Genomic DNA, 24,211 nt, shown 5'->3' with positions numbered 1-24,211 from the left:
AAAAAGGATAATGATGTATTCAAATAATGTAGCAACACAGCAATAAAAATGAAAACGCTCCAGCTACTCAAAAACATACTGATGAATCTTATTCACATAAATGTGAAATGAAAGAAGCAGACCCCAAAGCGTACAAACAGTATGTAGGGCTCAATTTACATAACATTCGAAAATGAGACTCTGTTGTTTTGGGGTCTGTTCATAGCTGACGTTTACCAAAAAGGCAAGGAAGTGACCCCCGTCAGAATCAGGGCTGTGACCACCTCTGCAGGGGAGGGAGGAGACACATGGTAGATTCCAGGGGGCTGGCAAGGTCCTAATTTCTTGTCGCAACCTCCTGCCCTCAAGGCCACCGTACCGCTGGCGTGAGTCACACCGCTGCCCAGAGGGCTGGCTGCCCTGGTCCTTTCTGTAGGGAGACTTGGGGTTACCCTTGCCCAGAGTAGGGCACCAATTGGAACCGTGAGTCTGCCTACCTCCCCTCCACCTCAGGCACTGGCCCGCGCCTACCAACTCTGTACTCCAAGCCTCAGTTTCCCCATCTGTCACTGGGGCGTGATGGCCCATGATGCCAGGTGTGTAGGGTAGCATAATGAATGTTAAAGAGCTTTGGGAGCTCCTGTCCCAATGCCAGAGACTGTCAAGGACTCCGGGGAGCAGCCGGGCTGTGGCAGGACCGTGGAAACCAGAGGCCCAGCTGGACCCTCACAGCTGGAGCCCGCCTGCCGTCCTGCACGCCCTGAGGCCGCCTCAGGCTGTCAGTGGGTTCAATATATCCTTTTTCAGCAGCCAATGGGCTGGGGCGACGAGCAGCAGGTCACACAGCCTATTTCCTGTTTTCAAACCGGGAACTGAGCGAAGCGGCAGCCACCGACTGCTGGCCCCCAGTTCAGAACGGAGAGCTGAAGGGGGCCATGTGAGGCCCCTCCAGGACCCCTGGACACACGCAGGCAGAGGCTTCAGGTCAGTGTCTGAGCCCAGGCTCAGTGGGCCTCTGCGCCCCCTCCTCCTGGGAGCCTCCCTCAGTACCTGTTGGGGGCAGGGTGGGACAGAGAAGGGTTGGTGGTAGCCTGTATGTGCGGGGCTCTTCTTAGCGCACTGGGGCAGAGCAGGGACGGCCCCTGGATCCTCCATTGCCCCAGCTCCTTTTGAAGTGCCAGAACTCCCCTCCAGAGCCTGGGGAATAATGCACCACACCTTCATTTCTCAAAAAGTGGTGCCAGGACCCCCTGTATAAGCAGATCCCTGGGGGGACATGTGCAAAATGCAGACTCCAGGGCCCACTCCCAGACCTGCAAATGGGACTCTCTGATGTTGGGAGCCAGGAAATACACTTTTTACAAGCACCCAGCACCCCCTACCCCCCAAGAAGGCTCTGCTGCACACTCACATCTGGGAGCATGCCCATCTAATGTCCAGGATCGTGTGTCTCCCAGGTCAGGCCAGGGAGCTTCACTCTGCTCCACTGGACCCCCACCCCTGATGGAAAGTCCTCTGCCGCCCCCTCACGAAGGTAGCATGGGCTCTGAAGGTGGCCCAGTGTGCCCAGCAGAAGAAGGACTGGATGTCACCTACGACAAAACTTTCCACTCCTGGGATGGGTGACGTCTTGCCCATGAGGCTGTGCCTCATCCGCAGTGCAGTATTTGGGGGCAGCGGGAGCAACAAAAAATAAACAACACAAATGTCCACCGACAGGACAAGGGACAAATATATGGTGGCATATTCATGCAATATCATACAGCACAACAGAAAAAGAATAATATGCCATAGTGTTTAGCAAAAATAAGGCACAGACGAGTGCAAAAGTATGGTCCAATATGTAATAAAGCTCAAAGAAGGCAAACCTAAGTAATTTGTTTAGAGGGATACATACGCCCTGGGTAAACTATTTAAAACACACACATGCACACACACGCACGCATGCATACAAGGGAATGATTAACCCCAAACTCAGAACAGCGGCTTCCTCTGGAGGTGGGTGAGGGTAGGCAGGGAGGGCCTGCGGGGGCTCTAAGGTACTTTGATGGGCTATGTTTTAAGCTGGCTGATAGTGTCACATTGGTGTTTGTTTTATCAATGTTGTTTAAACTGAAATTGTATATGATTTACAGTCTTGTATGCATGACTTACCTTTGACGTGCATTTTTAAATATACCCACACATACACACAAATGTCCTCTCAGCTCCCCTGGCATCGGATATTGTTCTAAGTGGCCCCAACGTCCACACTCATAATAAATATGAACTCAAGATTCAAAAAAAAAAAAAAAGAGGACTGGCCACGGCCACGGCAGGCAACCCCTAGAGGGAGGAGCGATGCTCGGGGCACCTGGGACGGAAGGAGCGGAATGACCGCACACAGGAGATGGATGGCCAAGGGGGCTGGGAAGCTGCTCTGTGCCCTGGACCAAGGACAGGCTCCTAAGCCAACAGCACCAACACTTGCTGTATTTTTTGTAAAGTCAAGAAATCTTTGCTACCCAGGGTGTGGAGAGGGGCGGGAAGGGCCCACAGAACTCCCTGAGTAGCTGTCCCCAAAGAGCTTTGGGAGTGACAGGATCGCTTTCTCCACTTCACAGATGAGGAAAGTGAGGCCCAGAGAGGAACAGGAAGCTGCCCGAGACTCCGTGGATGCACCAGTGCATGACTTTCTCCTCCTCACTCCTCTGTAGGGGGCAACTCCCGGTCGATCCCATGTGACAAAACATAAGGGAGCTGCCTGTGGCTGCTGAATTTTGATTTTAATTCTCAGCCCTGGGTTCATGCTCAGCTTTCCCAGATCTTTACTGGAATGTCCAGCCAAGGCCCTTGTCTCACAGGGTCCCTAGGCAGACAGTACCCTGCTCCTGACCTGACACCAGCTGCCTGATCAGGACAGCAGAGCTGGAAGGGCTGGGATCATTGAGGCCAATGCCACTCACCATCACCCATTTTACAGATGTGCTAACTGAGGCAGGTGCATAGGAGTGCCCACAGGAAACACTGGGTCCCCAAGAATCTCAGCCACCAAGAGTCTAATAGGTAAGAGAGTATGTGGACCACAAACTACCTTTCTGGACACCTACCAGAATGTAGGGACCCTGTCCCTAGCCATCCATCGTCTTGTTGGCAGGACAGGGCTATGGCCACACTTCTCAGATGGAGAAATGTTAAGTACCTGGGCCATGCACCCACAGTTGGGCAAGAGGGGAGGGAGGGAAGATGGGAAAGAGACGAGGTATGAAGCTATGGCAGGCCCAAGCGTGTGCAGCCCTGAGCCAGCCACGCCCCGCCCTATGCCCAGTTTCCCATCCGTAGAAGGTGAGGGTGGACGGACAGTACCCAAGAGTTGCCCACTGGACAACTGCACAGAGCCACCTGGAGAATGCCCAGGGATCCTTTCACCTGACACAGCAAGAGCTGCCCCTGGAGCGTGGGCTCCTGGCCCCAGCTGACCTCTCCTCTCCCCAGGCCTGGCCAACTCCAGGAGGCCCTCACCCTGGAGTGGGGACAGGTTCTGGCCACACCCAGGGACGTGGCAAAGGCTGTTGGAGCAGCAGGGGCCCCACCTCCCTCTAGGTCACAGTCAGCATCGGGTTCCCCCTGGGCGCTGGAACCGGACAGACCAGGGTTGACGCTCCAGGCACCCCCTGTGCCCTCGCAGCTCTCAGATGCCATCAGGGAGACGAGCTCACTGCACCCGTCTTATTTTGAATTTCTGTGCCTAAGTGGTGCCCCAGCGACTCGCCCCATCTGAGCTAATGTTTTAATTGTTCCTTTTTCTAATTTGTCTCAGACATTTTAAATTCTATTCCAACTTACACCTTACTCTAGAGTCATTTATTTCTCACATATTTCTCACAGCCTCTGCCACGCATCAGACACACATCAGAGGGACTATTAGGCAGTGCCTGGTGTGTGGGCCCCGAGCTGATGCTCCCTGTGGTCTGCCTAACCTAGCCCTTGCACCAGCCTTGTGAAGGTGGTTCTATTATGCCCCTTTTTAGGAAACTGAGGCACAGGGAAGTTAAGTAACTTGCCAGGCACCAGGTCATCTCATTCACTTATCTGGGTCACAGACAGTTACTACACAAACTCAACCCAGGACCCCGGCCACCTGCCTCCCCCGAGGTGGAGAGGATTTTGAGGTCAGACCAGCCTGCGTCTGTGTCCTGCCCACCACTTGCTGGCTCTCGATCGTGAGCAACTCTAATTCTCAGTTCCTTTACCATAACGAAGATTAAAAATTCTAACCACACACAGAGTCAGATTAAGTGAGAGAGTGCGTGTTGAGTACGGTGTGCACAGCCTGGCACGTCAGGAGCACTTGGCTTTGCTTATTGGGCACATGCACCGGCCACGTGACCTTGGGCTAACCCTCAGTTTCCTCGTCTGCTACTGGAAGTCATGGTAGGTTTCTGTGGGTGTTAAGTAAGACGGTGGTTGTGAAGAACCTACGTGAGCATGAAGTGGGTGTAACAAGCGGTCAGTAGAGAGAGCATCCCTGCTTTGAACGCTGAGATTTGGTTTACACGTGTAATAGAAAATGGAGTATTGGGACTTTTTCTGGACAAGCCAGCATCTTTCTCTTAAGTAACCACAGAAGCCGTTAGCTGTGCTTGAAATCACCTCATTTAAAGTTTGGAGAAAAACGAACAATAAGGTGACAGTCGGCTCAGCCTTGGAGGGATCGGGCCAGCAACAGGCCAGACCGGGGCTGAGCATCTGGTGGTTGGGTGGACAGCTAGTGGGCAGTGGAGGGCTTGGCAGTGGAGACCATGACACAGATGCTGGGCACCTCAGGACCCACCAGGAACCCCAACATGAGTGGGAACTCACTGTTCTCTCTTGTCCCTCCGGCAGCCTTGGAGCATGGCAAGTCCCAAGCACCCTGGGAGCCCTGGATGGATGGGCCCCAGAGCCCAGTGCATGGCAGGGACCAAGCAGGAAGCATCAGCCACTGGCGCAGACCTCCCACGTCCAGGCCCTGAAGGGCACTTAGGTGGGTTCAAGGCTTGGGGTTTGGTCAAGGGATAGAGGTTTGAAGACATTTGAAATACAGATGTGGATACTTCAATGAGTGACACAAGAGAGCAGTGCAGCTCTCTCAACTTGAGTTGTCCCAGCGTGGACACTGAGACAAGGACTTGGTGCAAGTGGTTTATCTGGGAGATGATCGTAGGAGGTATCGCAGGGCAGTGAAGAGTGAGGAAGGGAAGGGCAGGAAGCCAGTACAGGGTGTGCATAAACAGATTACCGCTGTGGGCAACTGGGACTCTGTCCCAACAGGGTCCTCTGGGAGACTGTTTGGAACAGCCGCAGAGTTGTCCCATCTGAGAGGCGAGGAGGCTAGGCTGTAATCCACCAGTGCCATCCCTCATCCACGGAGGGATGCTCCAGAACATGCTGCTGTGGCCCGAGAAAGCCCACAGGGCGACAGCCGACAGTCCGATAGGAAGCCAGTGGGGTGTTCAGAACTGTGAGTGCCAAGGGGCAGGCCCAGCACTGACAGCGTCCGCTATGGCGCCGCCCCTGGAGCGAGTCTCTGCTCAGTCATTTACTCATTTGTGCAATCGTGCAGCATGTGCCTGTTGAACGCCTGCTCTGCGCTGGCCCTGTGCAAGGCCCTGGGGAAATGGGCAGATGAAACACTGCGCTGCCCTCGAGTTTGCTAGGAAGACGCATCCGTGAGAAGTAACCTGAGATGCCATGGAAAAGGCTCTAGGGATGAGGGGGCTCTTACTCTAAGGCCAGGGGGCAGCTGAGGTGACACGTGCGCTGCGTCTTGAAGGACACATGGGAGAAGGGCTCCTGGGGCCTGTGGGCCTCGAGACAAAGTGCACAAGGATTTGCACATTTCTGGTGGAGACAGATTCTGATCTTTCCTAAGATTCTCACAGTCTCAACGCTCAAGTGCGCTTTAAGCAACACTGCGTTTGTCTCCCAGGCTGGGGAAGGGGAGGATTACATTTCAGGCAGAAGGAGGAGCCTGTGCGAGAAAAAGCCTAGAATGTGGCAAGTGGGATGAGAGGTAGGAGAGGCCAGCCAGGCAGAGTGGGGAACCCACCACCCTCACAGCTCCCTCCACCACCCAGCGATGTGGAGTGGCCGGCAGCAGGCGCTGAGTCAGTGCTGTAGGGAGCGCAGAAGTGCACAACCACAGTGCCTGCATGTCGGGAGCGTGGAGTTTCACAATGGCCAATCTGTCCACAATGGCCGGAAGTGGACGACGCAACACAAACACACTGCATTTCACAACTGCGAAGCCACATGGGGAGCACAGGCTATTTGGAATTGTCCGTGGTGGGGTGGGTTCAGCCAGGTTGGGCACAGGGTCTGGTTGATGCCCAATCGAGCCCATAAAGGGTAGGATCGGGGAGGCAGATATCCACCGCTCTTCCAGATTCTCAGACAGACCCAGCCATCTCCCCAAGCCCTTGTCCCCAAAGCGCACTGACCCGATGCTGTCCTTCCAGAGGCCCACAGCAGCCCCAGCTCCAACTCCAGCATGACCACGCGGGAGCTGCAGGACTACTGGCGGACCGAGAAGGGCTGCTGGAAGCGCGTGAAACTGCTCTTTGAGATCAGCTCCGCCCGCATCGAGGAGAGGAAGGTCTCCAAGTTCGTGGTAAGCAGAGATCAAGAAATGGAGTGCCTTCCACAGCCTCCTTCCCGGCCCTGGGCCTCAGCTTTCCCAGCTGTGACATGGGTTGATGCAGTGTAACTCAGAGTTCTTCTGAAGAAAATGGTCAAAAAGCAAGATTGCACACTTGGGACTGTGCTAGGTACTGTGAGCAGCTAGGTACTGTAAGAGACATGTGAGTCACGTCCCTGATCCTAAGAAGGAGCTAGCCCAGATCGACCCCACGTTGTCCAGTATTAGTCACCTGAGTCTCTTCTTCACCGTCTTTGCCATATCCCTGTATCATTTATATTATTAATTATCTAATTTTTTCTTTAAATTGTATCACTTTTTTAAAACACTACATATATTTATTTCAAGGGGAATTACCTAAAATGGAAAACCAGTACCACGTGGCATAAAGAAAAGGTGATCATGAAAGGAAATACAGGGAGAGCTAAGTGCTATGATTAAAGTCCAGCCGGCTGCTGTGGCTGGTGAGAAGCTCCGTGCATGGGGCTGCCCGCTTTGGCCTGTGGTGGGGAGACGTTGACACTATGGGAGAGCCACACCCAGCCTCCCGCCCTTAGGTTGGACCGGGATAGCAGCAATAGCTGTTGCTGAGTGCTGACCGCACCCAGGGCTCAGTCCCACCTGGTTTCAGTGCATTAACTCGTTTAATCCTCCCCCAGCGAGGTAGGTACTATTACTGTCTTTGTTTTATGGCTGAGAAAACTGAGGCTTGGAGAGATTCAATTACCTACCTAAGACCACACAGCTGGGTCGTGGTGGGGCTGGAACTCTAACCCAGGCAGTCTGTGCCCTTAATCACTATTCTCTTGAAAGAGAATTGAAAAGGAATAATTTTCTTACCAGGTAAGATCACCGCCAGTATATCTCCTCAAACCCTCTCCCAAGTGTCCCATACGTGGAAAGCACAGACCTAGTCCAAGCTCAGGTCTAACCCCAGTTGAGGAACCAAGGCCCAGTTTTGACGATGGAAAGCCGAGAGCGCCCCAGGCCCCTGCACGTGCTCCTGCACCCTGTCTCCTCAGATGCCCCCACGTCTCTGTGTCGTTATTCTCAGGCTGACTCTTGTCATGATTCGCTTTATAGCTCAGCTGATGCTGACGGCGATTGAACACAGAATTGCACACAACCCTAACCCATTTTCAGGGTATGCTTTAAATTACCATCAGCATTATTTTTGTTTGCCGGAGTTCCCTCTGTCAGCTGAAACGCTCCGTCAGGATGCAGTCAAAGGCTCTCTCTCTTTGCACCGCAGATGTACCAAATCGTCGTCATCCAGACAGGCAGTTTTGACAGCAACAAAGCCGTCCTGGAACGGCGCTACTCAGACTTCGAGGCGCTCCAGAAAAGCCTCCTGAAGACTTTCCGAGAAGAGATCGAAGACGTCGTCTTCCCCAAGAAGCACCTGATGGGGAACTTCAGCGAGGAGATGATTTCCGAGCGCAAGCTGGCCTTCAAGGAGTACCTCAGCCTGCTCTACGCCATCCGCTGCGTCCGCCGGTCCCGGGAGTTCATCGACTTCCTCACGCGGCCCGAGCTGAAGGAGGCCTTCGGCTGCCTGCGCGCCGGCCAGTACACCAAGGCCCTGGACATCCTGGTGCGCGTGGTGCCGCTGCAGGAGAAGCTGACGACGCACTGCCCCGCCATGCTGGTCCCGCCCCTCTGCGCCATGCTGGTGTGCCACCGCGACCTCGAGCGCCCTGCGGAGGCCTTTGCGGCCGGTGAGCGGGCCCTCCAGTGCCTGGAGGCCCGCGAGGGCCACCGCTACTACGCCCCGCTGCTGGACGCCATGATCCGCCTGGCCTACACGCTGGGCAAGGACTTCGTGTCGCTGCAGGAGAGGCTGGAGGAGAGCCAGCTTCGGAAGCCCACGCCCCTGGGCTTCACCCTGAAGGAGCTCACCGTCCGAGAGTATCTGTACTGAGCCGCGCTGGCAGGGAGCTGAGATGCGGGAGCCCCGTGCTCGGCGGGCTGTGTGGGACTCGTTTTTAATGGGAAGAGCCTCTTTGGGCTGTAACTTGCTGGGCGACTCGGACAAGCCCCTCCTCCGGTCCCCCATCTGTGTTGGGCAGAGGCATTCCTGGGCATCCTTGGAAGTCTCTGCTTCTGTCCTGTGTCCCCGTGATGCTAGTCCCACTTCATCTCAAAACCACAAACCTAGCTGCAAAAACACGGGAGAGATACATCCACCTTGCTGGCGTTTTTGTAAGTGGCTGGAGGGGAGGCTGGCAGCACACCCCGGACAGAGCGTGCTCCTGTTCCTGGCTGACAGCTCTCCCCAGCTGTCCTGACGCTCTTCTCTCTGCTCCTCCCCCTCCATGTTGCTTACAAATATCCCCAGCCGTTGCCCTAAGTACTCTAGCTCCTTCCTCCTCGTGTGTAGACCCAACTCAGCAAAATAGAAGCTCATCCACGGCTCCCCAAGGCCAGCGTCACCCCTGGGGTGGGGTGTGTGCCGCCCTTCGAGGGGTGGGAGCGTCCTGGGCTGGAATGCGGTCATGCTGTCAGATCCTATGACACAAGGTGCCTTCAGTGAGGGGAGTGGCCAACGATTAGAGAAATGGTTAGGATCTATCATTAGGTTAGGATGATAAACTCACAGCCTAGGGGTGGGTTCATGTACAAGGCAGCTGTCCCTTGCATGGGCTCCCTGGGTTATACAGACGTGGCCCTGGAGGAGGGGCAAGGAGATACTCAGTGGGGCCCCTGGGTAGAAAGAGACACGCCTCCCCATTTGAGGGACAATGTTCTTGGGACCTGTCTGATGGGCTGGGATGCTGTTGACTGAAGTTTGCAGTCAGGAAAGGGCACTGAGGGCTCCCAAGTGAAGAGGAGACTGGATCAATGACCTGGTTCAACACAGGGCCTGAAGCTGATGGTACAGGCTGGTTAGGGCCCAATATGTGTTTAAGGCTGGAAGTCCCTGAAGACCTAAACCATCTGGCCCAGCTTAGGAGGGTGAACTAAAGAGGCTCTAACTTGGGCACCACTTTGGTTGTGCAGGGATCTGGCTCAGCAAGGTCACAGCAAGCAGCAGGAGTGGAAGGCATTCGCCACGCTGCACCAGAACGTGTCCAACAGCGACACCGTGTGGCTGCAAGTGTAGTGGCCCCATCAGGTGCATCCTGGAGCTTAGAGAAGGGCTTGCACCTTTGCACGGAGATGGCCTTCAAGTCTCTCCATCTATTCCAGAAGGACACTCCAAGCGGGAGATATTAGACTTCTTGAAAATCTTTAAAATGGAAAATTAAAGTGTTAAGTGGAAAAATAAAAGAGCGATGACTCTATTTGTAATGGTGAAGATCACACTGATTTTACACGTTATTTCCCAAATATGAAATGCTGTTAGCTGTTAGAGTCACCAAGCATTCACTAAGAAAGAAAAATTGCCCACCACGGGGAGTTTAATAGGAGAGTCCAGCAAAATGAGGGGAGACTAAAGAGCCCGCCCCCCGTGTAAGGTAACGTGGAATAAGCCAGCTACGTAGAAAGGGACAGAGGAACTTGAGGAGTCAGATTTGGCACTGGGTGGAAGGCAGGAACCTCCTAGAATGCAAACTGCAAGGTTTGGGGTCTGAACAGCATGGGCCAAAATACCTCCAGCGGAGAGGTCACGTGACAGCGGTCTCTGGTGGAGGTGTTCCAGGTACCGGCCCAGCAAATGCAAATTCTTTCTGAAGAATCTCAGCATCGATCCAGGCCAATAGACAGGGTACAGTGCCAGTGAGTTCAGAGGTGCTCAAACGTGGGGGGAAATGTGCATCTCAAAATCACTTATATATGGGGGAAGGGTAGAGAGAGAAAATTTTTAAAACCCGTATGAGATAGAAAGGACCTACCAGATCATATGGGGGAGTTCCCTGTCAGGACTCCTGAAGAAGGCCGGCTCCATACACAGTGCACGGGGGATGGCCTTATTCTGCTTCCTGAAAAGGAACTGCACACATGCAGCTCCAGGGCTCCCAGCTCTCCTCTTCTTGGTGGCACTCGGTGCTCCCAGTTCTTTGGAAGGCCTTGGCCTTCGGGCCCAGTGGTGTTTCTTCTGGCCACACACACTGTGTCTCCAAGCACCACAGGTGTCCAAGGGCCTGGGGTGACCCGTGATGGCTGTCTCCTCCTGGCATCTCTCGTTTGCTGCAGAAGTCAGAGACCCACTCATTTCTTGGGTTCCTGGAACATGTCCTTGAATTCCTCAAGCCCCCTCCTCCCAGGAGCTTTCCTTGTGCCCCACCGGGACCCCACTGCCCTGTTTGCCTGGGCCCCCTCCCACCCCACCTGTATAGCTTAGTCTGTGTTTCCAAGGGGACTTTGGCAGGCTGGTTGGTGGCAGCTGGGACTGGACCCTCTTCTCCTGTCTTCTCAAAAGCTGAGCCCACAGGAGAGGCAAGAGCACATGGCCTTGATACTCAGGCTGGGGCCCGAGACCACAAGCATCAGCATCCCCTGGAGCCTGTTAAAAATGCAGAACTTCAGGCCCCGCCCTAGACTGCTGAATCAGAATGAGAGTGTTAACAAGATCCCCTCCCTTACTTCATGAGTGTTCAAGTTGGAGAAGCCCTGTGTTGAACTGACTTGAAGCTGCCTTGAGGAAAATTGCCGCAGAGCCTGGACAGTCTGCTGTACGGGTTCCTTCCTGCGCATCTTCTCCACACACATGCCCGAGCCTGGGCCCGGGGGCTCGAGGTGGAGCACCGTGCCAGCCTCACCACACCCAGGAACCGGCTCTGGGCACTCGGCCCAGTGCCTGAGGGGCACCCGTGCAGATGAAGGCTCCCTCCTGCCGGCTGGCCGGGACGCAGACCCCCGAGGTCTCCCCTATGGATGCAGAGCCCTGGGGTCTCTGCTGTGGACACAGAGGCCCGTGGTCTCCCCACTGGATGTGGAGCCCCAGGATCTCCCCGATGGACGCGGAGCCCTGAGGCATCCTTGTGAGACCCGTGCCTGGGATGCTGGCAGGTCGCTAACCTTCCAAGCCAGGATGGAAAAAGGGCACTGCCAGTGGCTGCCTGTGCACTGAAAACCAGAGCTCGCTAGCACTTTCAGAGCCCTACTGCGTGTCCAGGACTTCCCTCATTGCTGCAAGTCCAGCCTGGCTCAGAGATGTTCTTATCCCATGTAACAGACGAGACACAGACACCCTGAGAGGTTAAGTGACTTGCCCAGAGTTGCACAGCTGACATCAGGTAGAGCAGGAAATGAAGCACAGGCCCTTGTGACCCCACGCTGTGCTTTCCTCACCGAGCCCCATGTTGGAGGAGCAGGAGGAGAGAGTTGGGGATGTCCCTGGTCGTCTCACCCTTAAGGGTCCTTAAAGGTCATTTCACTCATCTCTGCTTACAGGTAGGGAAACTGAGGCTTGGAGATGGGAACTCACTCAAGGCCACGTGGTGGGGACAGCTCCAGGACCAGAACTGGGGTGTCCACATCAGAGAGACAGGATCTGGCAAGAATAACCCCAGGTTGGAATTCTAAGAGGCCGTTGGTGGTCACTCAGCCAGGCCTCGGGTCGCAGGGTCTGAATTGAGGCCTGGGCAGAGGCTGGCTAGCCCTCCAGCCAGGAGGCTCGGTGCAGGGTGGGCTCCAGGCCCCAACGCCTACCTGCCCTTCGCTCTTCGCTGTTTCCCTAGGGTCGTAACTCTGAGCAGCTAAACCAGCTCCAACTGCACCTGCTGGTGGGGAGGGGGCTCCCCCACGGCCCCAGCCGGCCTCTCACAGGCTGCTCCAGACACTTCCTGTCCCCCTGCGGCAGCTACAAGGAGCTGTCTTCCCAGAATCCTCTGCTCAGTCACACCCCCCTCCCTTTGGGGCCCAACAATGCCACCACCTGTTCTAGCATCCACTTGCTATTTCCTTCTTAGTGGTCTCCTTTACCTTTGTAAATTTATTTGAAAAAGAAACTCCCTATTACTACCCTAAATGGAGAATTAGAATTGCTACAATTAGAGAAGGTAACTATAGAAATAACCACAGTGAACCCCATGACTGCTGTCACACCTCAGGCCTCTGTCTGAGACAGGCCTCTGTTGGAGGCTGCTCCGGGCCTTTGTGAACAGACCCAGGGACAAGTGTTAGAGACCTGTTACCACCAGCTGAGACTCTTCTTTGATTTACTCAGAAGGACTGGAAAATACTGCAAAGGAAATAAGTTTCTGACCACGTGGCAGGATCCTCCGATGCTGTCCGCGCATGGTCCCTGACATCTGCTCCTTGGCCCCCTGGCCCTGGTACCCCAGTCCCCAAGCCCTGTCCTCAGCCCTGCATGCTCCCCAGCCCCTTGGTCATGGGCCTGGTTTGGGCTTTGATTGACATCCTTGGCTCTCAACACCCCAGTCAGGAGGTGGTACACTGGCTTCAGCTCCTGGCTACACACCCTGGTATCAGTAAGACCACCCCCCTCATGGAAGGGAGTTCTGGGTCAGTCAAAGCCTGAACGGGCAGCATGTCCTCTGGTTGGTGTCACTGTGCCCCCCCCATAAGAACAAGAAAACGCCCCTCCCCTGAAGAGGCCCTGCCGCAGCCCCACTCTCCCAGTCAGCACCCAGAATAGGCCCTCTCATCAGCCATATCCGCCTATCTCTGCATGTCCTCATTTTCTCAGTGAACAACAATTGATGATGCTCCTACTATGTGCCAGACCCTGGGAAAAACTGGGGATGCAGCAGTGAACAGGACAGACCCAGTCCCTTCCCTCATCAAGGTGACATGTTAGATGGGAGCCACTCACAGGGCAAACAGACACTGGGACAGAATGGTCTCCCTCAGCCAGATGGTCAGGGCAGGCTTCTCAGAGGAGGCAGTGTGTAAGGGAGCCACAGGGGAGGTAAGGAAGCAGCCCAGGGCTGTGGCAGGGGAGAATTCTAGGCAGAGGGAGTGCAGAAGCACAACCCTGAGGCAGGAACCTCCTCCACCCCTGGGGACCCAGGACAGAGCCAGAGAAAAGGTAGGCCTGGGCCAGCGCCTGCCCAATGTGCCACCTGCTGTGCCTGCCAGAGGAAGGTTCTGGGTGCGACAGAGGTCTGTGCTGCTGCCGTCTCCAGTAACCGGCTTGTTGCAAAGTGGACGAGCTGGGAGCTTGCCTTTAGGGCACACAGACCCCCTTGGTTCCAAGCAACAGAAAGCCAGAGTGATGTGGTAAGGGAGGGCTTTATTATCTGCCACGGGCAGGAACAGACCGGCTTCAAGACCACTCTCTCTCCCTCACTTTCGCTTTCTCTCTCTTGCTTCTGCTTGCCTGCGCTTTGCCCTCTCTCTGTACAAGCTCTCCTCCTGGAGGCAAGCGGGCTGGAGCAGCACAGGGCGCACATGCTCCCTTCTCAGCAGCCCAAGCCAGGGTGTGTGAGGCCCGGTGGGAGGATCTGCACCAAACACGGTCTGTCCCCTCCCGCGGAGCCCGGGCAGGCAGCCCCCAGGGCAGCGACCACAGCCCGCGACACAAAAGGGTCTGAACACATGGTTTTGTAGTCTGCTTTTAAATGCTTAAAGAGACTTTACTTTTTAGAGCAGTTTTATTTCACAGAAAAATTGAGGGAGGGTACAGAGATTTCCCATATACCCCATGTCCCCGCATGCGCATAGCCTCCCCCATTATCAACACCCCCCACCAGAGTGGGACATTTGTTACCATCCATGAGCCTACATTGACACCTCATCGTCACCCAGAGTCCATAGTTTATATCAGGGTGCACCCTTGGAGGTGTACCTCCTATGGGTTTGGACAAATGTATCCATCGCTGGCAGGTATCCACCTTTCTAATATCATGCCAAGTACAATAAAGTTGAAGTATGATTAGAGCATGATTAAATTTTATGTACATATATATCATGAGCAGGGACATCTTATATCATACACCCCTGTAACATATAATATTCTTCTGCCTTATCTTTCATAGTTCCATTGTTTGGGGGTTTTCTTGAGGAAGATTAGCCCTGAGCTAATATCCACCGTCAATCCTCCTCTTCTTGCTGAGGAAGACTAGCCCTGAGCTAACATCCATGCCCATCCTCCTCTATTTTATACGGGGGATGCTGCCACAGCCTGGCTTGCTAAGTGGTGCATAGGTCTGCACCCAGGATACGAATTGGTGGACCTTGGGTCGCCGAAGCAGAACATGTGAACTGAACTGCTGTGCCACCTGGCGAGCCCCTTACTTTCATTTTTATTGTACTCAAGATTATAAAAACGTTTCTTTTTCCTTTCCGTGGGTCATTTCTGGGGCGAAGGACCCGAGGATCTCATCCGGCAATTTAAAAGGCAGCCAGCAGATGGCGCTGCCGACTCAACGGCTCCGGAAGCTCCGGCCGCCGCGGTGGAGAAACGAAACGGGAGGGAAATGGAGCATTTCTATAAAAAGAAAAAGAGAAGACTGAAACCGTTCGGAGGAGTTTGAAATACTGCCAGAAAGAACGAGTTTTGCTGGGAAGCGCTGATGCTTCGCTGCCTCCTTAACTGCGACGCCCCACCGCCAGTGTTGGCTGGGGTCCCCGGGGGAGCCCCACTTGGGGTTGAGGACCTCGCTTCTCGGGTTCTGCTCCCCATCCTCTTCCAGCAGCCCAGAGACCCAAAGGGGCCGAAGAGGCCCCCTCACCGCCGCCCCTCCACTTGCTCCGGCTGATCGGGAGGAAGCAAGCGAACCCGCAACCGCTAACAAAGTGGGGCGCATCAAACAGGGGGCTCCAGGAACATGCCGGGCCCGGGCCGCCCCGCTTGGTGGGACGCTTACCCGGCTGGCTCCGGAGGGACCGGGCTTAACGAAGCCTCCCTCCCTGTGGGGGGAGACGCCCTTTCTCCCCATCGCGGGAGGGGGTGCGTGGGCCCGCGGCTTTCCAGGAAAGAGGGTTTGCGGGCCGTGCTCCTCCCCAGACCCCACCTCCGCCCATTTGAGACCTGGATGGTTCTGTGGCTCCCCATCTATCCGCCTCCTGAATTGGGCCGCGCATCTTGACTTCTTTTCACCTTTAAGCAGCGGGCCGGGTCCCAGACTGTTGGTAAAGGCGGGTTGAGTGAGCAAGCAAATGGAAGGAAGGAAGAGGGAGAGAGAGTGGGAGGGAGAGAACAGAAATCTGCGTTGCTGGTTAGAGTGTAAATCGGCACAACCGCTAAGGAAAGCCATTTGGCACCATGGACTGAGGCTGAACACGGAGGACCCCCAGTCCCCTCTCAAGGACATCCTCTACAGCTAGATGGGCAGCACGTTCACCCAAAAACGGGAGCTAGGATTTCAGAGCAGAACTCCTCCCAGTATCCCCCAACGGGGAAACAACCGAAACATCCATCAGCAGTAAAACAGGGTGAACTGTGGCGCGGTCAACACTGGACCGTGGTACAGCTGTGAAAGGCTGCACTGCACGGCTGCACCGTGAGTGCACGAGTCTCGCAGCAGGATTGAGTGCAAGGAGCCAGACTCAGAAGAGAAGAGCCTGCAAGGCTGCAGGGAGCGAGTGTAGGGCTCCGGGAAGAGGAGAAACTAAACCAGAGGGCTAAGGATGCTGACTCAGATGCAAAACCCCTAAAAGACAAGGGTTACTGTGAAAGTGGAGATAGCGGCTGTGGGCGGGGGAAATCTCAGCGGTGAGGCCCATGGTCTATTCTTAGTTCTGGGTGATAGTTAGAGGGTATTTGCTTTGTGGTAATTTGTTAAGCTGTACACCTATACTTATGCACTTTCTGTTCCTGTTATATGTCGCAATAAGATATTTTAACAGAAGAATGAAGGATGCAGCAGATATGAATTCGATCCGTATTACACACCAAGTACTGGGCGCTCAGAGCGTGAGCAGAGGCTTCCGCCCGCAGCCTGTGCTGCCTCCTGGGCTAAACCATGGGGCGGGGGGGTGGGGGGTGGGGGGCGTGTTATTACACAAACATTCAAACTAGTGGACAGTGCAGGCCAAGACACTTCATCGCCACACAGCTGGCGTGGGGCTCTGGTCCAAATCCACACCTTCCCTGAGCCCCAGGAATGAGTCTCAAAAGGTGGCTGGGGAGCTGCAGTCAGCTGGGGGAGGGAGAGCCCCACGGGGCCTCGTCAAGTGCCAGTGTGGGGTCGGGTGCAGGGACAGCCCCAGTCCTTCATTGCTCTCTGTCTCCAGGCCATTGGCCATGTGACATTGCAGCTCCCCTCACTAAGAGGCAGGGTCCATTTTCCCAGCCCTTGAGTCTGGGCTGTCCCAGACACTCGCTTTGGCCACTGTGATGTGTCAGAAGGGACCGTGTGCCAGTTCCCAGCCTTGGCCTCCAGAGACCTCGGTGTTTCAGCTGCACTGTTGTTAGGGGAAGAAGGTGCCCAGGGTGTCCTCCTGGAGGATGCAAGGCTCAGGGAGCAGAGCCAAGAGCAGCTGAGACCTGATGACAGCTACCAACTCCCAGTCACATGGGGGACCTCAGTCAAGATCAGCCGGCTTGGAGCCGGCTCCGTGGCCGAGTGGTTAAGTTCGCACGCTCTGCTGCAGTGGCCCAGGGTTCGGATCCTGGGCTCGGACGTGGCACCACTCGTCAGGCCACGTTGAGGCAGCATCCCACATCCCACAACTAGAAGGACCTGCAACCAAGATATACAACTATGTACTGGGGGGGGCTGGGAAATAAAGCAGGAAAAAAAAAAAAGGAAGATTGGCAACAGTTGTTAGCCTAGGTGCCAATCTTTAAAAAAAGAAAAAGATCGGCTGGCTCTCAATCATGTGATTCGTGAACTGGAATAATAAGTTGTTTTAAGCCACTGAATTTGGGGGCTGTTTGTTGTGTAGATATAGCAAACTGATACGTTGTCTGTAGACAGCTGTGGGCTCTGAGGACTCTTGGAAGAGGTTCCTGAAAGGAGGCGCCCAGGTGGGGAGTGATCAGTACCCGTTCGCCCAGCACCCCCTTCTCTGGGCTCCCTGTGAAGCTCCGAGCAGCCTCCACGTCAACATCACCAGCGAAACCGCTGACGCCTGGAGCACAGAGCCCCTGGGCCAGGCCCAGCTTCCGGCACCTGACGCCCTCTTGCATTTCACCCTTATGGCAGCCCTGTGGGGCAGGCACCATTACCACCGGGGTTACAGATGAGGAGACCGAGGACAAGAGGTTCGATGACCGGCCCCAGGCCACCTGGCCCATGAGAGAGAGCCGGGACCTGGCTTCAGAGCCTGTGCTTTGCCCACTGTGCCATCCTGCCTGCCCGTCCCAGCCAGCTCGCCTGGGAGCATCTTCCCCAGTCTCAGGACACCAAGACTTCGGGATCTCAAAAAAGGCCACCCCTCCCTCTGCTCGCCTTTCCCTCTCCCTGGGGACCACCCAGTGCCCCAGCATGAAGATGGTGCTCAACAGCAGTCATGCCCCTGAAGACAGTGGTTCCCAGAGGTAAACAGGAGGCCGGTTTATAGGAAACAATCAGCAGAAAGGATGCTTTGCAGCAGCTTCTAAACAGGATGAAGTGTATCGGAACAGCTGTCCTTCTGATGGAGAATCTTAGAATATTTGGGTTTAGGGGACGGCAGAGCTAATCCAGTCCAAGTTTCAGACTTTTAAAAGCCACAGAGTCTCCTTCAAATGAAATTTGATATAGAAACCTAACACATAAGAGAGACCAACACCAGGCTTTCCAGGCTGGGAGGCCGGGGAGCTCCGCCTCAGGCCCATTTGGGGCACGCCTGGGGCTCCGTGAAGCACCATTTGAGAACCACTGTGGTTCCCAGTCTGGTTGTTTTGCTGATGGGAAAGAGTCTCCAGGTCACAGAGCACTAGACTTGAACTCAGATCTCCTGCCTCCCAGCCCTGAGCTTGCCTTTCTTTTCCAGGTATTCCAAAACAAAAACACTGATTCCAAAAGGAAGGCATAAACCAGTTTTGTTTTTTTTTTTCTAATTTAATTTTCTATCCAAAATGGTGTACTTGGCTTCTCATCTAGTTGCTAGGATAGAATTGTTCAGTCTTCAAATTTCAGGACCCTGTTTATTACTTTGTCATGTTTAGCTTGGGGTCCACTGGGACCCTGGACTCCTTTTCCTGAGATCATCTCCCTTGACTCCTCTCACCTCACCTCACTGCACAGCCCTCGTGTAGCCAGCTCCCTGCAGAGCAGCTACCCCCAGAGCAGATTTCCCCAGAGTTTTCACAAGTTCCTCTACCTCCTGGAGTGAGACACAGGCTGCGAGTGTCTGCAGATGTGGGAAGATGCTCCAGAGCAGTCCCAAGTCCACGAGGAGCCAGAGAGCCCAGGCGAGGAGCTGGGACCGTGCCCTGGTTGTCTCTGGGCTTTACCTGCCTGGCCCCTTCTGGAAACAGCATCTGGTTCTTCTCTATCGGGGAGCCACCCCTCCCTGACTCTCCATGCACGTAGTTTGGGTGGGCTGGAGCACTGGCTGCCCTCGGGCCAGCTCCTCATCTATTGAGCCCACACCGAACCTCATGCCCCTGTCCCTGGGCCCCTGAAGATGCCTCAGAAACATCAGCAGAGCCCTGGGGCTGAGAGTCCTTCGAGGCTGGGGAGAGGGGAGTCAGCTGCAGGGACCGCCCTGCTGCTCCTGCCACTCAGGGACCACACGAGGGACCCACCCAATCAGCGGGGCACAGCTGGATGGCCAGGTGCACATCTGGATGGCCAGCACCAGGAGGGGCCACCTGCTCATCGGTCCAGCCTATCCCAGAGTGGGGTGCAGCCCGCCCAGTTCTTTAAACCACCTGAGCCCCAGAGTGAGAGGCCCATGCCTTTGCCTCCTGATTACGGCCAGGAGACAGCCCCCACAGACGCCATCTCCCGTTATAACAAAGAGGGAGCTGGCCTCCTCATGCGAGTCCACTGGGCACCGGTCTCTGGCTGGAACTTGATGACGTGTTGCCTGTCACTGTATTTATTTTTATGCTATTTTTCTTATTATGGGCATGACAGTGTTTTGTTTCGTGTTTTCACTTATCGTCATGACATCAGTGTGCTTTAAGTTAAAGGCGTTTACGTTAGGAAAAGGGAAGCTTTGTAAATAGTGGCTGGTGGTGAGGATATGGCAGAACTGTAGGGGTCCTGAGAGAAAGACGAGGGCACTTCTGAGCTCTGGTCCCGGCCCTGACCCTGAGCGGACACTGAGGCTCAGAGCAAGGAGGGGGCGTGTCTGGAGGCCGCACAGCGCCAGTGGGAATGCCGGTTCTCCGGACTCCTGGCCCTGGGCTGTCCCCTGGCTGGCCATTCAACCTTAATGGTCTCCGACTCCTGATGGGTCAAAGCCCAGGCTGCTGCTTTCCCCCAAGAACCCCTCCGACCAGGGCCCTTAGGGATCCCCCCCAGCACCGCAGGGGTTTGGGCCCATTTAAACCCCGAGCTGCAGGCATGTGCTCCCCAGCGATCCTCAGACAGGCAAGTCTGCAGACCAGAATCAGGCTTCTGCTTTGAAAACTGCCACGGGTTGCCTTTCCCACCTTCTGCTCAGCAAATCCGCACAGGCTGTGTTGTAAATACTCTTCTCCTTTTGCTGTGATCAGAGGACTTGCTTGTTCCCATGATAGGTGACAAAAGATGTCAGAGAGGAGAATGAGAGCGTGCGATGGCCGCCCCCTTCCTTCTCCTGGAGGAAGGAGGATGGCAGGGCGTCTTGGGCTGGGGGAGTGGGTCCAGAGATAAGGGCAGAGGCTACGGGAAGGGTGGAGGATGGACCTCAGGCAGGCGGGTAATTTGGTGCCGGCAGTTGGCACAGGGTGGGTGGGCGCCCCAGCATGGGTTTCCCCTTCTTCAGAGCAGTGCTTCTCGAGTGGGTCTTCTGCTAACCTCGCTCCCTCCGCCCTCCTCTGGCAGGAGGTGTCGGCGCCAGCCCCAGCTGTGGGCTGTGCGTGTGACTCAGACCCAGCCGAGAGGAATCTTGCATTCTCCCAGGGTGGGCGTGCGAACCAGCCAGAACCACAGGGAAGCAATCCTGGGGCTCTGACTGGACTGAGTCCTGGGAGAGGGAGCAGCCTTGCGGCCGTCTTGATGGGAAGGGGTGCAGGCCTGGTGCCACCAGCAAGCTTGCCCAAGAGGGATTAAGGAAATGGAGCCAAGAAATGGAGGGAGAAATGGACAGACACTGAGTCCTGATGATCTCAAGCTCCTAGATCAAACTGTACCTGAATATGGAAGAAATAAACTCCCTTTTTCGCATAACCTGTGGAGTTGAGGTTTTTCTCTCATTGTGACGAAAGATGGCCGTTTCATCTTTTATTACTTGAACATGTGTCTTCAGGCACCTCCCTTCCTACAGTGCCCCCTCCCTACTCCCAAGGACTTGGCAAATCCGATTTCCTACTTTTGCCACATTGTTAGGCACAGTTTCAGCCCCTTCCAGGCTCATCACTCACCAACATTGGAAGAGTGTCTGTGAGGGCACAAGTCCAGATGGGGAAACCCAGGCCCACTGAAGTGGGATACCACAGGGAGAGCTCCTGGGATGGGTCACACCTCTAGGATTGTCTCTGCCTGGGTACCTTCCCACCCAGGAGACAACCCAGAGGAGAGGATAAAAAGTGTTCACAGTCCTGTGACTCCTACAACCTGTATCTATCTCCTTGAACTTGACAGTCCCATTTGACAGGTTCAGAGACAGAGGTAGCAGGGACAAGAAACATCTGACACTCCTACTCTCATCTCCTTATCTTGACACACCCTCAGCACTTAACCCTCCACCTTACAGCTAGGAGAGAGGGAGACTGAGTGTTGACAACATGGATTGTGCTCCTGGATCAAGCTGTGCCTGAAGGCCCTACACCTATCTCTTGGATCTTTCAAGAGCCAATAATCCTCTTTGAGTCTTAAGGTAGGTTGAGTTGGGATTCTGTTATTTAATCAACCAAAAGAGTCCTGATTATATAGCTGCCTTCAAATATTTGAGGGGCTCTGTGTCATGGGACAAATGGAACAGCTATACCCAGTCAGCCACAGAGGTCAGGAAGACCTGTCACAGGAAGGTCAGGCATTCCGTGGATTTCCCCAGTTATCCAGGTGGGTTAGAGCCCCTGGGAGCGTGGGAAGGAAGGCTGGCTGGGTGGAGACGAGGATGCATAGGATGGGTACAGACTCCAGGGCAAGGTGCCCCCAGGAGAGAGCCTGGTCTCCCGAGAACTGGGCCACCGATGCCTCAGACCAGTGGTTCTCAAAGTGCGGTCTGCGGAGAGGCAGCAGCAGCATCACCTTGGAACTTTCCAGAGCTGCAGACTCCCAGGCTCTGCCTCAGCCCTGCTGAGTCAGCAATGGTGGGGTTGTGGTGGTGGGGGGGGGTACGTCTGCGGTTTAACAAGCCCTCCAGGGGACTCCTGCACTGAATAAAGCTTGAGCGCCACTGGTTCACACATTTAAATGTATTAAATACGCTCCATGAGGAGAAGAGTTGCGGGGTGCCCGGAGCCCAGCTGTGGGGACTCCATGTCCACAAGGGTCTCGGGGGCCCTCAGCAGCCGTAGGCCCCGTGCCTCTCCCATAGCCCACACCAAGCAAGGTGACAAGGCAAGGGATAGCCACCACCTCCACGTCCCTGCAAGCCCACCTGCCTTGGCCTCCCCTGAGGACCCTCTGCCCCGAGGGGACCCCAGGCCTGGCACACGGAGAGGAGACAGCGCACAGGGCCCAAGTGTCAGATGGCCTTCAGCCTGCTGAGCTGGTCAGATGTCCCTGTGTCCAGTGCCGTAACTCGGCCTCGTGGTGTCAGGATAAGGCTGGGCTGTGTGGCAGTAACACAGCCTGGGAGCCCCGTGGCTCGATACGGCACACCTCGCTGTCTTGTCCTCCAGAGTCCAAGCAAGGAGAGCGACTGTCTAGGACATTTTCCTCCCGTGGGACATCCCAGCACACCAGGCCGCTGCGCTCCTGCAGCTCACCATTGCTGCAAGGCTTCGGGGCAGAGAGGACCGGAGGACACACATGGGCTCCTACATACTTCCACCCAGGTCACTGCCACTTGCAGTCCACTGGCCAGGACGAGCCTCACGGGCTCACGTAGCTGCTGGGGGCTGGGCCATGGGAGCACGCGGGGCTGGTGAGCAGTAGAAACCTCTACCTGCGGGACCCCCAGCCCTGGTCCACTCAGCCACCCCCTACTGTGGGATCAGTCATTCCCTCACCAAACACCTGCTGAGCACTGACTTAGAGGCGGCTGCATGCGCAGCCCTGCGTCCACCACCATGGATGGGATAGACGCCGGTCGAGGCCTTAAGGAGCTCACAGCAGGTGATAGGAGGTGGGAGATCAAGCAGAGCCTCAGCAAAGTTCCCCAGGCCCCCATTTCTGTGTCCCCCTTGGCCACAGCATCAGCATCCTTCCTGGCTCACCAAGTTCAGTCAGTTCTCAACTCATAAACCACCTCCGTGTCCTCATCTGTACAACGGGGATAATAAGAGCCAAACAGAAGTCACCCACAGTAACGAGAAGAGTGAGTCTCAGGTCAGGGAGGCCTCGCGGCCGCGGGCAGGAAACCAGGACTCCAAGGCCATCCACCCAACTCCCTTCGAGTCTCTTCAGCAGCCCCTCGTCCTCCCCCTGGGTGGGTGGCCCCTGCGGAGCTTCCATCTACCTTTGAGCTTTCTATGAGAGTAAAGGATCTGAGGGCCCGACTCCCAGCCACAGCCAAAGCTATCCCGGCCTGGCCTCCAGCCAGCCTGGTCCCCTGAAGACAGCTTGAGCCAGCCCATCCTGACCTCCGGGGCATCTCCGGAACCGGCTCCTGGCTCAGCTTGTTCCAGGAGAGCCATAGCAGCTCTCCCACCACCTGGGACACTGACAGGGCCAGCTCCAAGCCCCTCGCCCCCACCGCCCTTTCTCCAGACTTAGATGTGGTTGAAAAGCTTACCATGGGACGGTAAGGCCGCCACCATCACCACTAGAAAGCTGGTCCTAAGTCACTGGTTAAAACCAAAGAGGGGTTCATCAGCCAGGGCCTCGCGCTATCTAAGTGAAGACGAATCACAGTGATAAGGACCATCTCGGAAAGGACACGGCCATGAGAGGAGGAGCAGCACAGCAAGTGGCACACTGGTCCTTACAGCCCCCGGCAAAGCTCTCCGGAGGGCTTCGGGGACCGTCTGGGCCCAAGGAGGTGCTCGTGGTCTCGTGTTTGACGCCGGCTCCCCAGCCCATGCCATGCTAAACCCTAAATATGCAATTAATGCCTATTAATTATAGTTTTCAAACCGCAAAATGATCCCTCATTAACTTAATCGCCTCCTCTATTTTATCAGGAAATTGTATTCTCTCTTTTCATAATCCCTACATCGGAAGCCAGCCGTGGGCGAGTGGCACGTGACTCGGCTGCCTGTTTGTGGGAAGGACGCCCCCTCCCCAGCCCCACCCCTGCCATGAGATGGGGGAAGCCACTGAGGCCTCCAGAGCATTCTGGGGCTCAGCGGGCCTGGAGGCGAGGCGGCTGCCACCCTGGGAGCTGGTCAGGCTGGAGCCCGGGGCAGGTGGCACTGGATCTAAATCAAGGCGGGGCAGGGATAAGGTGTCACCACCCTCTGAATTACTTTATTATTTTTATTTTATTTATTTTTTTGAGGAAGATTAGCCCTGAGCTAACATCTGCTGCCAATCCTCTTTTTGCTGAGGAAGACTGGCCCTGAGCTAACATCCGTGCCCATCTTCCTCTTCT

The 24,211-nt window shown here is 55.3% G+C and overlaps 1 protein-coding gene across 3 annotated transcripts; it reads left to right on the top strand.

The window, feature by feature from the left end:
- The first annotated feature begins 828 nt into the window (after positions 1 to 828).
- Positions 829 to 9,907, top strand: SNX20 (sorting nexin 20). 3 transcript variants are annotated; one of them, XM_070500553.1, is made up of 6 exons: positions 833 to 963; positions 2,583 to 2,671; positions 2,942 to 3,024; positions 4,846 to 4,984; positions 6,459 to 6,610; positions 7,890 to 9,907. In XM_070500553.1, exons 4-6 carry the CDS (start codon positions 4,855 to 4,857, stop codon positions 8,556 to 8,558), a joined length of 951 nt encoding a protein of 316 aa, XP_070356654.1. In that variant the 5' UTR covers positions 833 to 963; positions 2,583 to 2,671; positions 2,942 to 3,024; positions 4,846 to 4,854; the 3' UTR covers positions 8,559 to 9,907. The 3 variants fall into 3 exon arrangements, with proteins under 3 accessions (XP_014683559.1, XP_070356654.1, XP_044617423.1); XM_044761488.2 differs by lacking the exon at positions 2,583 to 2,671 and having other exon boundaries at positions 836 to 963; XM_014828073.3 differs by lacking the exons at positions 2,583 to 2,671; positions 2,942 to 3,024 and having other exon boundaries at positions 829 to 963.
- The last annotated feature ends 14,304 nt before the right edge of the window (positions 9,908 to 24,211 follow it).

This window comes from Equus asinus, chromosome 28 (assembly GCF_041296235.1).
Source record: "Equus asinus isolate D_3611 breed Donkey chromosome 28, EquAss-T2T_v2, whole genome shotgun sequence".
In the NCBI taxonomy this organism is placed as follows: Eukaryota; Metazoa; Chordata; class Mammalia; order Perissodactyla; family Equidae; genus Equus; species Equus asinus.
This window is presented reverse-complemented; position numbering and strand designations above follow the sequence as displayed.